The sequence below is a fragment of the Neovison vison genome, chromosome 13 (genome assembly GCF_020171115.1).
Source record: "Neovison vison isolate M4711 chromosome 13, ASM_NN_V1, whole genome shotgun sequence".
Lineage (NCBI taxonomy): Eukaryota > Metazoa > Chordata > Mammalia > Carnivora > Mustelidae > Neogale > Neogale vison.
The window spans coordinates 129313075-129329759 of NC_058103.1; the positions used below are offsets into that span (position 1 = coordinate 129313075).

The window sequence follows — 16685 nt, forward strand, 5'->3', positions numbered from 1 at the left end:
AAAATAAACATAAATGGAAAGATGATAAAGCTCACTCTTATTAGAACAATTAAAATGAAAACTATACTGAGATACCGTTTCTCATCAGACTGGTAAAATTCCAAAAGTCTGACAACCTATTCTGTTGGTGAGGCTGTGGAGAAAGCCACTCTACACATTGTTGGTGGGAATCAGAAATAAGACAGTCCATATGAAGAGAAATTTGGGAATAGCTAGCAGAATTATATACACACTTACCCTTTTACCCAGCAATCCCATTCTAGGAATATATTCCAAAGTTACACTGGCAAAAATATGAAGTGAGATGTACAAGACTACTCAGTCATTGCAGGTATGCACAGCAGAAAAACAGAAACCCAAATGCCCACCAAAAGAACAACTGACTGAAAGAATACAGTGGAATGCCAGTCAGCTGTAAAGGAGTAAGGACAAGCTCTCTAGCTTATAAATGGAGTGGGTGTGAGATACATTAGTAACATAAGAAAAATAAAGATGCCAGAGTGGGCAGTGCATGTTACCTTTTGTATTACATGCAACAGTTGCCTAAAGGAAAGGGAGGAAAAGGGCAGAAACAAAAACAGAAGACAGATCTTCCTAGAAGTACCACTGTACCAATGATTTTAACTTGGGAAATACACAGCTGCTTACATAATTAAGAAACAAAATTGAATCAAGAAATAAAACAAAACAAAGCAGTTCCTAAAAGTAGAAAATAAACTAAAACAAATGAACTTGACCCTATGTTAAATTGGTGGCATAATCACATGGAGAATTATTCCAAGTGACCTTGAAATAGAATATTCTGATGATCTGACAGTATAGGAAGAGAAAACAATCACAAACAATAATTTAAACTCTCAGTGGGCTTGTTGCTATTATGGTTATTTTGGAACTATTACATATTATAGAATTTAAAAAACCATTAGTTATGTCAGTGTGTTAATAAGCACTCAAGAAAAGAAATACAAAGAGGGGCACCTGGGCGGCTCAGTGGGTTAAGCCTCTGCCTTCAGCTCAGGTCATGATCTCAGGGTCCTGGGATGGAGCCCCGCATCGGGCTCTCTGCTCAGCGGGAAGCCTGCTTCCCTTCCTCTCTCTGCCTGTCTCTCTGCCTACTTGTAATCTCTCTCTCTGTCAAATAAATAAATAAAATCTAAAAAAAAAAAAAAAAAAGAAATACAAAGAAGTGAAAACTAATCTTTAATATAAACTAGAAATATCAATATGAAATTATGATTAATTTACTTTTCCTACACATTTCACTTCACTCTCCACCGAGAAAACCTAGTAGTACTGACAATCCAATACTGATGAATACTCTGGCACCCGATAAAGGGCTTTGTAAGCCACCAAATAGATGGGCCCAGTGCTCCTGGGAGAGGTGTACAGGCCTAAGGCAGAAGGTGCACAGGACAAGCCTGTACATCTGTCTAGTCCTGAAAGTAAGGACTGGAATTATTAGGGTCATATGAAGGGGTTCCCTCTGGCTAAAAATGCGAGTCTGAGCAGCAAACCCCCCCCCCAAACTATAATAGACAGTGGCATTATACATAACAAATCCGTGAGTTTCAGCTGATAGTGAAAAACAATTTTTCCTAGGGGGTTGCTGGGCACCAATTCCTTCAGCTGTTAGTTTGCTTTTACTAACCACATAACTGATAAAAATTCTGCTTTTACGCATGAATTAAAGATAATAAATAAGGAATAAATCCACTAAGTAGTAGCTTGGTAACCTGGCATGTCTGTGAGGAAAAGAACGTCATGTCACGTTAATTATTATGACTACTATTTTGAAGGACCAGTGAGGGAGCCGAGAAAGGAAGCCAGGTAAGAGAGCTGAGCAGGGACATGGATAAGGAAAAAGGATTGCCAGGCAGTGTAGAAGATGAGTCTGCTTCACAAAGATCTGGTGGTACCAGCCCATAGACCTGGGTGATTGAATGTTCAGCAGGCAGACTGATAGGGAGACAGGGCTGATAAGCTCCACAGCTGGGCATAAGCTGACATAACAGCTTGAGAGAGAGCCACTAGACCACTAAGGATGACTTAAGAGTCTGAAAACATGCAACTCTGTCCAGTAAGTGGTGGAATTTAATTTCCACTCCTAAACCTGGCCTGACCTGTGACTCGGTTTGACCAACAGCATGTGGTGGAAGTGAAGGTCTATAAAGCCTGGAGCTCAGGCCTCAGCAAGCCCTTAGGGTTTTGTTCTCATTGTCTCAGAACATTGCTTAAGACTCCTATGTAAGGAGGCCAGCACAGCTGGCTGGAGGGCAAGGCCAGTGGAACAGAGAGGTGCCACACCCAGTGGCTAGCACTGACTCCAGTCTTGTGAGAGAGGCCATGAAACCCTAACAGCCTACATGGTCTCATCTTATCATCTTTTATTTAGTGGGTAAATCATTTAGCTATCTTCTGCTTCGGTTTTATGAAAAATAATACTGCAAAATTCATAGGGTTAGTGTGAGGATTAAATAATATATGTAAAAATTCATAGAACAAAAATTCATAGAAGAAAATACATACATGTAAAAATTCATATGTAAAAAAACCCAGAATCTGTTGTACATGGATATTTTTATATTATTTAAAATAAAAAGGTGCCTCCTATATTTTACCGTGAACTATCTTCAGGATACCGTTGTCCTACTGCTTCTTGAAGCTGGACATTAAGAAAAGACACATTCTGCCAGGTTTCCTTTTCTCTTATTTTATCAAAAATTGATGTATAGAAGTCATACATGGTATCTCCACCTTCCATTAAGAAAAAATTCCTCATGGCCTGCAAGTACTCAACCAACCTAAATGGAGAGAAAATAAGCGACAGAAAGATCTTATACTCATGAGACAGAACTCTGGACAAGTACCAGAAAATAAACGACATAAAGATCTTATACTCATGAGACAGAACTCTGGACAAGTACCAGTTTTTGTAAACTGTTTTTGTAAACTAGTTTTGAAATATGTTTACATTCTACATTTAGTAAAAACATTAACTGTTTTAGTATTAAACTGTTTTAGTTTACTAAAACAGTAACTGTTTTAGTAAAACATTTAATATTAAAACATTAAATGTTTTAGTAAAAACATTTAGTAGAAACATTACAACTTTTAAAGTTATAAAATAACAAAAACAGTATATGGCTGCCTTTAATAGTGAGAAAGAAATAAATTACTTTTCTATAACATTGTAGAAGGATAGGAAATGTCAAAAAAGTAAAACAAACTAAAGTTAGTCCAAAGCCTGCTATTCATAGTGAATTTCTATTGTTAAAATTGGGGTATTTCTTTCCAGTCTTTTTTTCTATGCATTAAAAAAATAGTTCCCACCATATTATATATTCTTCTTTTTAAGCTTTAAGAACATTTTACATTATTTAAAACTCCGGATAAACATAATTTATAACATGAACTTTATAAAGTTCATACATGACATAGATATACTTTTATTTAAAGAACTAGTCATCCATTACTAAGTAATTTCATGTTCTTCCCTCTCACAGCAAACTTTCTGATGGGTATTTTTGTGCAACAAGCTTTTTCTGCATTACTTTCAGGACAGAGTCTCAGATACAAAGGATTAAATTTTGCAATATAATGGTGTGAAACACTGACGATTAGTTGATTCTCTCAAAAGAAAACCATTTACTAAATACCCATTTCCTACTCAATTAAAATTAATGATTAACTTGAAATACAGGTTTTAAAATAATTTCAACTGTTCTTAAAGTACAATAAGCTATCTAGTTTAAACTACTCCCTTATACCTGTAATCTTTTTTTAGAGTTCGCATGAGGTTTCCACAGCACTCTAGGTATTGCTTATCAATATGAGGATAGAGGCAAGATCTCAGTGTTAACTCAAAAGTCTGGCACGTCACAGATTCTGATGATCTATCCACACATATATCTCCACCAGCAAACTTCTCATGAAAGTCACTCTGTTCCAAATACAACCTTTAGGAAAAAAATGTGAGACTCTTTTTATGAGCTGCTGTCAACAGAATTCCCTTAATCAAAACTTCAGAGTCCCAATTTTATATTTAGTGTTAAAAGTACCAACTATTACAGAAAGAAGCTTTTCCCCCCAAAATATCCTTCAATGAAAGTTTTTCAGCCACTTCTGCCTTAAGGGTCAAGTACTGGGTAGGTCTTTTTTAGCTTCTGGCCTCAGGCAGTGAAATGGCCATTAGATAATAGGGTGCTGTGTGGGTATAAATGATTTACTTCACTAGGCTATACACCTAAAAGCAGCTAAGGGACAAGATGCATTTTAAGCAGGCTGTGTGTGTGTGTGTGTGTGTGTGTGTATGTGTTTATCTGATGCCTGCACACGACCCAGACTTTCAGAAATATATTCTGTTTGAGCAACGGCAACTCCCAACAGATATAGGGCACATGAAAGTCTGTGGACTTTAACAAACAAGGAGACCAAATTGAATGCAAAGTCTTCTTGCATTCCATTCATTAGAAAGGATAAGCTACAAAGATTTTTATTTTTAGTTGAAAAGCCCTACCCGGCAGAAATAAATGGTTACTAAATAGTAACTGCACAGATTTCTATTTCAATCATCCAAAATCTTGCAGGTATGCATCACCTTGCAAAGTTAATTGCCAGGAGTGGATCGTGAACATCATCCAGTTCAAGATGTCTTTCAGCAATGGACTGCATCTTAATTAGGTTCTCTTTGGTTGCCTGCTGCTCACTGAGGACCTGTGCAGTAGAATCTTCTCCATGTCGAAGACGTGACTGTACAGATTCCAGAAACAGGGTATATAAGCTTTTTCTTTCTGCATCTGAACATAAAAAAATATGTACAGTGAACTGTGTTCTGGTATATAATAGTAAGTAATGTTAAGAAATATTAAGTAGTTTTATCTTAATATAGTATTTTTGGTATAATTTGGTATTTGGTATGTGGAACTTATTATCACTGCCTCTGAAACACAGTGCTAGAAGTTTCCAGTGAGGACAATCTTTTTAATCAGGAGCACTAATTTGATCAAGGGCACAATTTCCACAAAAATAAAAGGCTTTGATAATTTTCAAACTACAAAATAATTACTATCTATCTCAGGATGACAAGAGTAAAGAGAGAACAGATGCCTGAATGCTGAGGGATATAGGAAGAAGGATACTGCTACCTCTGGCTGTGTCCTGGGATGTGGTGCTCTCCACACACTGCAGGTTCTTCAGCAGCTGCATTGACTTGCCAGCCATAATTATCTGCTTAAGGACAGGTTTGAGGAAGGACACCATGGTATGCTGCCTGCTGGAGGGCCCCTGGTCACTGCCAGAACTTGCACTAGCATTATCACTCATTTTTTCTTCATTTTCTGTCTTTTCTGATACGCTGTATAGTGTATAAGTTGCATACCAAAAGTCTCTGTGATTTACTGGAACATTTTTGTTTCTATAGAGATTCAAAAGAATTATAAAATTCAACTTTTCTGCCATAAAAACAACATGTCTGTTCTAGCTGAGAACATTGCCCAGACTTTCCAAAACACAGTAATATCTATTATTAGTAAAATGAAGCAATCTTCAGGCAAATGGTGCAAAGGTTTTATTTGACTTCAGTTCAATACAGAGAAGTGGATAAATACTCTGAATGGCACAGGTAAAATTTAACTAAGTAGAAAGTTTCCTGAATTGAAATTAAACAAAATATGATTACTTTGATTCTCTTCACAGGTGGAATAAAAATTTATCTATTTTGTCATTTCTTACAAAAATAATCTCTACACTGCTCTTTTTTTCTACATAGATTTTTTTTTTTTTTTTAATGTAGGCTCCACACCCAGCATGGAGTCCAACATGGGGCTTGATCTCAAGATCCTGAGATTAAGACCTGAGCTGAGGGACGCCTGGGTGGCGCAGTTGGTTGGACGACTGCCTCCGGCTCAGGGCGTGATCCTGGAGTCCCGGGATCGAGTCCCACATCAGGCTCCCAGCTCCATGGGGAGTCTGCTTCGCTCTCTGACCTTCTCCTCGCTCATTCTCTCTCTCACTGTCTCTCTCTCTCAAATAAATAAAAAATAAAATCTTTAAAAAAAAAAAAAAAAAAAAAAAGACCTGAGCTGAAATCAAGAGTTGGACATTTGACTGACTGAACCACCTAGGTGGCCCTCAACATAGATTTCTTTTTAAGAAAATGATTTTATTTATTTGTCAGAGAGACAGCGAGGGGACAAGCAGGGGAGCAGAAGTCAGAGAGAGAAGCAGACTCCCAGTTGTGCAGGAAGCATGATGTAGGACTCCATCCCAGGACCCTGGGATCATGACCTCAGCCAAAGGCAGATGCTTAACCAACTGAACCACCCAGCCATCCCTCCACATAGATTCTTAACTGAACTGCTTTTAACAATGAAACAGTGCTCACTCATCACCCTTTAAGAACAACCAGAATCCCATTTTCACAAAAATTATCATGTAAAATCAATGAAAAACAATATAATGACAGACATGACTCAGAGAAGGTCTGCTAATTTATATGAGCAGTGCATAAACAAGGTTACCTTTTCAGAGCTGTAAGGACTTAATGTTCTCCTTCCTGATAAATTAAATGGACAGCTATCCATAAAAACCATATATCTAAACAGACTGCATAATTTAAAACTGAGTTAAGAGAGTTCTACACATTGTAGTTTGTATGATTCTGTTCAGAAAAATCAATGAACTGAAGGGGAAATCATATTAAATAAATTATGATTTTCCATAATTGTTTTATTTAATATTATATTAAGAAGATTAACAAAAAAACATAGCCAATTTGGAGAAATAATTTTTTTTGTAATATTTTCATATCTTTTATCCTATCGATAATTTATAATGGGAATTAGTTGAAGCCATTTGATATCACCTAAATTCACTCTATGGAAAGCAATGTGCCTTTTATAGTACCAGCGAACCATAAACACATTACCACTTAAAAAAAAAAGAATTTGCTAAGAAAAGCTGTAAACGGACATTAAAATTTGGAAACTTTTTTTGGTACCTGACATCTCCTATAAAAATGCAAAAGAACTTGTTTATACGAAAAACACAGCTCTGTCACTCACACTGGATTCCCCCAGTATTACCTGAACTAACAAAATTGCATGATTTTCCTGTGAGAGAAAAGAGGTACAAGCAGCACCCCACACTTCCCAAGCTGTGCATGGGACCTGACCTCTGGATGATGAACTCCCTTGCGCAGTCACATAGGTGCCCATGCACGATCCACTCATCCACAATCTGCAGGTAGGGCCGCACTGTTTCCACCCAGAGAGAGAATAGCAGTGAAACCTGAGGACAAAGTCAATTCTTAGAACTCCCTTGTCTCTGGATAAAATGAAGTTTAAACATTTCTGATACACTTTTTTTTTTTTTTCTTTTAAAGAGAGGGAGAGAAAGAGAGAGAGCATGTGCATGAGGGGGCAGATACCGAGAGGGAGAGAGAATCCTGAGCAGGCTCCATGCAGAGCATGAGGCTTGATGGGAGTGGGAGGGGGATTGATCTTAACAAATCTGAGATTATGACCTGAGCCAAAATCAAGTCAGATGCTTAACCAAATGAGCCATCCAGGCACTACTCTGAAACACCTTTTAAAAAGTGATTGGATTTCTGGTTTATTTTTTTTATTTTTTTTTATTTGACAGAGATCACAAGTAGGCAGAGGCAGGTGGAGAGAGGGAGGAGGAAGCAGGCTCCCCGCTGAGCAGAGAGTCCGATGCAGGGCTTGATCCCAGGACCCTGGGATCATGACCCAAACCGAGGGCAGAGGCTTTAACCCACTGAGCCACCCAGGCGCCCCCGGATTTCTGTTTTTTGACACAAAGAAAGTAAAAATCCAAAACATATCCTATAAAATCCTTATGAAAACTCAACTAATATGAGATGACCACACTGTCCGTAGTCCGTACCAGGATTCTCTTGAGAGTGAAAGTTAAAGAGGGACAACAGCTCTAAGCTGGATAATCCAAAATCAGATACAGCTACCCTACCTAATGTACGCTATTACCAAAATGTCCATTAAGAATGAGGAAATGAGAGATGCCTGGGTGGCTCAGTCACTTAAGCGGCTGCCTTTAGCTCAGGTCGGGATCCCAGGGTCCTGGGATCGAGTCCCATATTAGGCTCCTTGCTCAGCTAGGGAGTCTGCGTCTCCCTCTGGTGCCTTCTCCCTCTGCTTCTGCTCTCTCTCTGACAAATAAATAAAATCTTAAAGAGAATAAGGAAATGATTTCATTTTATATAGTTCCCAGTAGGAAAAAAACTGCATAGCTGAAAGAAATCAACCTGTTTTACACTGAAGTGCAGTACCAAAATGGTGAGAAAAGTTATATCAATAAATTAGGAAAGACCTAAAATGTGTATCCAAACAAACATGCAGCTTTCTAGATTATATTCTCTTGAATTTTTTAAAAATTGTGACCAAAAAAAGTAACACAAAAATACACTATCTTAAGCATTTTTAAGTGTGCAATTCAGTAGTGTTAAGTATATTTATATTGTTGTGAAAACAGATCTCTGGCGATCTGCTGAGAAACCCAAACTCTGTACCTATTAAACATCTTCCCTTTTCTCCTCTCCCCAGTCTGTGGCAGAACCATTCTTTCTATTTCTATGAAATTTGACTACTCTAGATACCTTATATAATAGATTTGTATTTTTATTGAAAAAAGAGCTGTTGCAAATATCTATGTAAGTCAGCTAGCTATTTTTCAAATCTAGCTTTTATGTTTTCCTTCGTCCTTGTTGCACCCTCCCCATGACCTCTGTGATTAATGCCAAGAAGCTGGTTTCTTGTAGCCTTGAATTTAGAAGCTAATTTTTAAACTAACTTTTTCTTTTTTCAGTGTTTAAAAACTCTGAACAGCTGTCTGACACAGCGTGATTTAAGCCCAATTTTTACAAAGAGCTATAATAGGCTATCCACCACTCCTTCGGCTGAACAGAATGGAGCATACAACTTAGGATGAAGGTTTTACGTACTGTTTGCTCAGAGGCTTCTCCAACATTGTCATATTCAAGAATGGCCTTGTACAGTGTGTTGAGTAGGTGAGATGCCCGAACAACATTTCGAGTGTCAGGTGGAACTTCTGCTACTCCAGTACTAAATACTTTATGCAGAACCTTGAGCTGAGCCAGTCGAGGTGCCAACTTGTCCACCACTATTGCAAGAGTTATTGTAGTGTCTGCAAAATATTAAGAAATCAAACTCATTAGCAAGGAAGAATATCTGTATTGAGAATGTGATATAAATGCTAAGTCACTTATGGAAAGACATGGCAAACTGGTGGGTTTTAATCTCATATCATAAGGAGCTAATTTCCCTAAAGAAAGAAAAAACAGCTCAGAAGAAAAATAATGTGTAAAGGAACTGACAGTTAAGGGGAGAGGAAATAAAAGTGATTCTTAAACATACAGAGATATTCAATCTCAATTATAAAAAAAGAAAAGAAAATAAAACTATACTGGGCAAATAAAAAATGGACTTCAGTGGGCTACTTTATTAGTGAGGGGGTGGTTACTACACAGGGGAATAAGAATAAGTTTTTTCATGGGGATGGCAGAACTCTGTATCCTGAAGATGGAAGAGGATATACAAATATATACATGTGATAAAGTGTTACAGAACTATACGTGAAGATATTACTCCCATCCCCACAAAACAGCAAATACCTATAAAACTGGTGAAATTCATGTCAGGTCTGAAGACTAATTAATGTATTGTGCCAATGTCAATTTCCTAATTTGGATAACCTAATACGATTATGCTAGGGTGAGAATTATTGAGAAGTTAGGTAATGGGAACCCAGGACTTCTGGGTACTATTTTTTGTAGTAGTTGAAAATGAAAGTAGAGGGCAAGGGAAAGCTGACACTGGTTAACATTTTATACCTGTTTGATAATATACTTTTGAAAACACACTGCTCATTCGCAAGAGGGTGAGGAAACAGATATTCATATACATTGCTGGCAACTAGTCTCTATGGAGAGCCATGGCAATATGTATCAAAATCACACATGCCATCACACACACACATCACATGCCATCACATAACATAGGAATTCCATTAAGAATTTATGCTATAGGGATGGGAAAAGATGGAGAGGACTAGGGGATCTGATTTCAATTGGTCCCCTGAATTTAGTTGGATATCTACCAAATGATTCTGAATACCCACAAAATCAGCCTCACATCTAAGAACATATATCTAGATCTCTACAACAGAATATCTCCCACGGTCTTGAGGTATGATACAGGGAGCCACAATTCTGCATGTAGATATTGGAAGATAAATAGAAGGGGGAGGGATATAACACTGGAGCACAAAGACTTCTGGGCTGGGGCCTGGGCACAGACTTGCAGACCAGTAGTGGTGGGGAAGGACTTTAGAGGAGCCCCCAGACAGGATCTAGGAGCCGTGGGTGTGTGTGTGTGAACCTGGTTGGCCTGTGGTTTTAGAAACACAAAGGGCAGAGATGGGCCCAGGCCTGGTTGCTGTGGGATGCACAACTGGAGAGGCTGTGGTTTTTAGCAGCGCAGACAGAAAGGGAGATAGTGTGGCCTGGTGAGCTCAGTGAAGAGTACACTGTGATTTCTCTGTTCTGAGACAGAGGTTTGTAATCAGTCACTTATGCTCTGGCTCTGGGAAGAGATGCCATCAGAGAACAAAAGCCCCTCAAAAAATGGTTTTCACTGAGGGCCTCCTTCCCCTGCTCCCTCACCAGGGGGCAAGGTAAGTCTGCCCAAGCAAGGTTGCCTGAGTAACAGTACAGCAGGCCCCTACCCCAGAAGACAGGCTGGAAGAATAAAACGATGACAGCCCTAAGGTTCCTTTAAACCAGGTGCATCTTGCTTGCGTCACGGTTAATACTTTGGACTCTGTACATTCCCCCAACCACCCCCCAACTGAATGACTAAGAAGAGGAACCCCCGACAAAGAGAAGAATCAGAAACTGTGGCCTCTGTCACAGACCGAAGGGATATGGATATAAGCAAGATGTCAGAAATAGACTTGAGAGTAACAATTATGAAGTCTGTATCTAGCCTTGAGAAAAATATTAGTGACAATATAGAATCTTTAAGGACAGAAATGAGATCTAATCAGGCCGAACTTAAAATGCTGTGAATGAGATGCTCTCTAAACTGGATATTCTGACAGCCAAGATAAATGAGGCAGAAGAATGAATTAGTGAGCTAGCAGATAAGATGATAGAAAAGAAGGAAACCAAGGAGGCATGGGAAAAACAGATTAAAGCCCAAGAAATCAGACTGCTAGGATAAATAATGCAATGAATCATTTCAATGTCAGAAGTATTGGAATCCTTGAGGGCTGGGGAGAGAGGGGTCTTTCTAGAGGGGTCTAGAAAATATATTTGAGCAAATCATAGCTAAGAACTTCTATAATCTGGAGAAGGAAACGAGCATTCTTATCGATGAAGCAGAGAGGACCCCTCCCAAGATCAATGAGAACAGACTGACTCCCTGACATATGATTGTACAATTTGGAAATCTTAGGTCCAAGGAAACAATCTTGAAAATGGCTAGGTTCCCCTAGAGACTTCTTCTGTACAGGGGGAGGAACATCAGAATAATGTCACACCTGTCCACAGAGACCTCGCAGGCCAGAAAGGGGTGGCAAGACATATTCAGGGTACTAAATGAGAAGAACATGCAGCCAAGAATACTTTATCCACCAAGGCTACCATTCAGAATGGATGGAGCGACAAGGAGCTTCCAAGACTGGCAGAAACCGAAAGCATATGTGACCACCAAGCTGGCCCTGTAAGAAATATTAAGGGGGGGGGGCTCTATAAAAGAAGAAAAATGCCCCCAGAATAACATAGACGATTTACAGAGACAATCTATAGAAACAAGAACTTCACAGGCAACATGATGGCAATAAAAAATCGTATCTTTCAATAATCACTCTCAATGTGAATGGCCTCAATGCTCCAATGAAATGGCACAGGGTTGCAGACTGGATAAAAAGACAGAACCCATCCATATGCTCTATACAAGAAACTAATTTTGAACCTAAAGATACATCCAGACTGAAGGAATGGAGAACCATCTTTCATGCCAAATGACTGCAAAAGAAAGCTGGGGTAGCAATTCTCAGATCAGACAAATTAGATTTTAAGCTAAAGACTGTAATAAGAGATAGAGAAGAAGGTTGAAGACAAGATGGCGGGGAAGTAGGAGGAGGCGCCGTTTCAACCTGTACCCTAAAGTGAGCTGATTACCTACCAAAGAACTCCGATCACCCATGAAATCAACCTGAGGTCAGAATTATACACGTCTGGATCTCTACAGGGGCAGAAGACAGCAGTGGGCAGGTAAAGCAGAGTGGGAACGGTGAACTGATATCAGAAGATAAATAAAAGGGGGAGGGAGCCACCAGAGGTGACTGATTGGAAAGTAATACCCCTAATAAGAGAGTGCCCTGCATCTGGGGACCAGCATTAACTTGGAGACTGGTTGAAAGCACTCAGAAAGAGCAAAGGATCGCAGGGGGCGGGAAATTGTGGGAATCGGGCAGCTAGGGACAGGGGCTTAAGTCCCCTGTCCCAGGACAGCCTCCCCTGGTGCTGAGCCAGAGAGAGTGTGGCGGAGAAACCAGGTCTTGATCCCTGAGCTGCCAGCCTGCCCGAGAACGCATGGGGTCCGGCTCCTGTGAGGGGCTGGGAGCCTAGACAGATGGCAGAACGCTGAGCTGTGCTACAGAGACTGAGACGTGCGCGCCCCTCACCCTCCCCTGAGAGAGGTGCGCGAAAGCCCAGCCTGGTGCTCTCAGACCTGTGCCCTGCTACCAGAGCCTGAGACACGCGCATGACCCACAGCCTCCCTGGAGAGAGGTGCATGCAAGCCAGGCGCTCTTAGACCCAGAAAGACCAGGCACTCCCAGCCCGGGCCAGCAGGAAAATCTCAGTGTACCATTGCTGCTTGGAACCTCTCTGGCGGGCTGGAGCTGCCCGGACCGCTGCCACTGCCGTGGTTTTGGGTACAAGTAGAAGATCCTGCGTCCCCAGGGACTGCGACTTGGAACCTGCTCTGCCAGTGGCCAAGGGGAATTTAGATGGGCTCTGCAGCACCCACAGGGGACCAGGCTGAGGCTTCTCTCTGAGAGGGAGGTCAGGGTGCAGTTTGCTTTCCTCTAAACCTACACAAAAACCATCAAAAGCGGTCAAGGTGAGAGGAAAAAAAAAAAAAGTAAACAAACATAAAAACCTCCAGAGAACAAAAGCCTGAAAAAACTGGTTTCCTCAGAGCCCACCCCCTTGAGGAGGGCAGGAGGACTTAACTCAGGGAATATCTCTGACTGAAAACCCATGTGGCAGGCCCCTCCCCCAAAAAACCAACAAGGAAAGAAGAAAAAAAAAAGACTACAAGAGAACAACCACCACTATTTCATAGGACAACTTTTATTTTTAACTCATCCCAACTATTCTGGCTCATTTTTTTTTTAATATATAGATAATTTTTTAACCTATTTACCTTCACAGTGAGCTGTCCAGTACATCAAATTCCGTAGTAACCTTCTAACCCGAACTTTTTGATACATACACCTGTGTTTCTCTTTTGCATTTGTATTTTTTAAATTTCTTTTTTTATTTTATTTTAGTTTAGTAGAGCTTATTGCGTTTTTATTTTTATTTTCTAATATTCATATAGAGTTAAACTTCAAAGTAATTCCCTTTCCCCAATCAATACTATCCCTATAGGTAAACCAATTTTTAATTCCCCTTTATCTTAGGAAAGTTGAGTCCTTTAACAAAGATACCAAGATACATCCAGGAAAATCAAAACAACCTTCCTCGCCCACACTGAGAATTTATAATCACTCTCCCAACTTTTCTTCCACCAGTGTTTCCGTGTCTTTGTGTTTGTCCTGATAGTATATAAATCTTACACTTGGGGTTCTTTTTGATGAGGTTCTTCCTTTATTTGCATATATATATATATATATATACACATATACATATACATATATGCTTTATTTGCATATATATATATATGTTTTTTTTTTTTTTTCCCCTCTTGTCATATACTTTTATCAGTCTTTTTGTTTGTCTACTTCATAAATCTTACCTTGGGGCCCATTTGGGCCGGGCTTTCTTTTTTATCTTCCCTTTTTTCCTATCTCTCTCTCTCTCTTTTTTTCTTTTCTTTTTTTTCTCGTTTGGGTGGGGAATCCTGATTGCTCAGAAGCGTTCCAGGGTGCACCTTGACTGCACCATGGTCGATACATCCAGCTATATCCGTTCAGTCATCTCTGACCAAAATGACTAGGAGGAGGAATGGCCAACAGAAGTAAAATACAGAGGATGGACCTTCTGCGACAGAGCTAATGGCTATCAATATAGACAGTATGTCGGAGAGAATTCAGGCCAACAATTATCCAGGCAATAGCTAGGTTGGAGAAAGCCATGGATGACCAAACGGAATTGATTAGGGCTGAACTGAAAGCGACCAGAGATGATGTTCACAATGTTAGGGCAGAGCTGAAAGCTACCAGGGATGACGTTCACAATGCTCTCAATGAGTTCCAATCTAATCTAAATTCTCTCAAAGCTAAGGTAACTGAGAGAGAAGACAGAATTAGTGATCTGGAGGACAAACAGATAAGACAGAAAGGATCAGGAGGAAGCCTGGAAAAAAGGGGAACCCTCCTACACTGTTGGTGGGAATGCAAGCTGGTGCAACCACTCTGGAAAACAGCATGGAGGTTCCTCAAAATGTTGAAAATAGAACTGCCCTATGACCCAGCAATTGCACTACTGGGTATTTACCCTAAAGATACAAACGTAGTAATCCAAAGGGGCACGTGCACCCGAATGTTTATAGCAGCAATGTCGACAATAGCCAAACTATGGAAAGAACCTAGATGTCCATCAACAGATGAATGGATCAAGAAGATGTGGTATATATACACAATGGAATACTATGCAGCCATCAAAAGAAACGAAATCTTGCCATTTGCGACAACATGGATGAAGTACAGCGTATCATGCTTAGCGAAATAAGTTAAGCGGAGAAAGACAACTTTCATATGATCTCCCTGATATGAGGAAGTAGTGATGCAACATGGGGGCTTAAGTGGGTAGGAGAAGAATCCATGAAACAAGATGGGATAGGGAGGGAGACAAACCATAAGTGACTCTTAATCTCACGAAACAAACTGTGGGTTGCTGGGGGGAGGAGGGTTGGGAGAAGGGGGGTAGGGTTATGGACATTGGGGAGGGTATGTGCTTTTGGGTAAATTGGAAGGGGTGGTGAACCATGAGAGACTATGGACTCTGAAAAACAATCTGAGGGATTTGAAGTGGCGGAGGGGTGGGAGGTTGGGGTACCAGGTGGTGGGTATTATAGAGGGCACGGCTTGCATGGAGCACTGGGTGTGGTGAAAAAATAATGAATACTGTTTTTCTGAAAATAAATAAATTGGAAAAAAAAAACCCAAAAAACAGCTTAGAAACCACGAAAACAGAATCAGGGAAATAAATGATGCCATGACACGTTCCAACGTCAGAATTATTGGAATCCCGGAAGGGGAGGAGAAAGAAAGAAGTCTAGAAGATATAGTGGAGCAAATTCTTCAGGAAAATTTTCCCAATCTTGCAAATGGAACCAGCGTTCATGTACTAGAGGCCGAACAGTCTCCACCCAAGATTAAAGATTCCCAAAAAACCATCAAGACACCTGATAGTCAAATTAAGGAATCATAATTGTAGATATAATCTCTTGAAAGCCGCTAGGACAAAGAGGCTCCTTACTTAAAGAGGAAAGCCTATCAGAATAACGTCAGACCTGTCCACAGAGACCTGGCAAGCCAGAAAGGGCTGGCAAGATATATTCAGGGCACTAAATGAGAAGAACATGCAGCCAAGAATACTTGATCCAGCAAGACTGACACTCAAAATGGATGGAGAGATAAAGACTTTCCAAGACCGGCAAGGCTTAAAAGACTATGCAACCACCAACCCGACACTGCAGGAAATATTAAGGGGGGTTCTATAAAAGAGGAAAAATCCCAAGAATAGCATTGAACAGAAATATAGAGACAGTCTACGGAAAGAAAGACTTCAAAGGCAGCTCGATGTCAATAAAAACGTATCTATCAATAATCACTCTCAATGTGAATGGCCTAAATGCGCCCATAAAACGGCACAGGGTTGCAGATTGGATAAAACGACAGGACCCATCCATATGTTGTCTACGAGAGACCCATTTTGAACCTAAAGATACACCCAGACTGAAAGTGAAGGGATGGAGAAACATCTTTCATGCCAATGGAACTAAAAGAAGGCTGGGGTAGCGATTCTCATATCAGATAAATTAGATTTTAAACTAAAGACTGTAGTGAGAGATACAGAAGGACACTATATCATTCTGAAAGGGACTATCCACCAAGATGATCTAACAATTGTAAATATCTATGCTCCCAATATGGGAGCAGCCAATTACATAAGAAAACTGTAAATCAAGATAAAGAGTCATAATGTTATGAATACAGTAATCGTTGGAGATCTTAACATGCCTCTCTCAGAAATAGACAGATCATCAAAGCAGAAAATCAATAAAGAAACAAGAGCATTGAATGACACATTGGACCAGATGGACCTCATAGATATATATAGAACACTCCACCCCAAAAAAACAGAATACTCCTTCTTCTCAAGTGCACACGGA

The 16685-nt window shown here is 40.0% G+C and overlaps 1 protein-coding gene across 3 annotated transcripts in view; it reads right to left on the reverse strand.

Moving 5' to 3' along the window:
• TUBGCP5 (tubulin gamma complex associated protein 5) overlaps positions 1-16685 on the reverse strand; it is a 113290-nt gene that overhangs the window by 25502 nt on the left and 71103 nt on the right. For all 3 annotated transcript variants that reach the window (XM_044232479.1, XM_044232478.1, XM_044232481.1), the window contains exons 11-16: positions 8978-9180; positions 7172-7287; positions 5145-5413; positions 4598-4796; positions 3768-3956; positions 2619-2801 (exon numbers count right to left, since the gene is read on the reverse strand). In XM_044232479.1, coding sequence (XP_044088414.1) covers positions 2619-2801; positions 3768-3956; positions 4598-4796; positions 5145-5413; positions 7172-7287; positions 8978-9180 — 1159 coding nt within the window. The remainder of the gene's footprint in view (positions 1-2618; positions 2802-3767; positions 3957-4597; positions 4797-5144; positions 5414-7171; positions 7288-8977; positions 9181-16685) is intronic.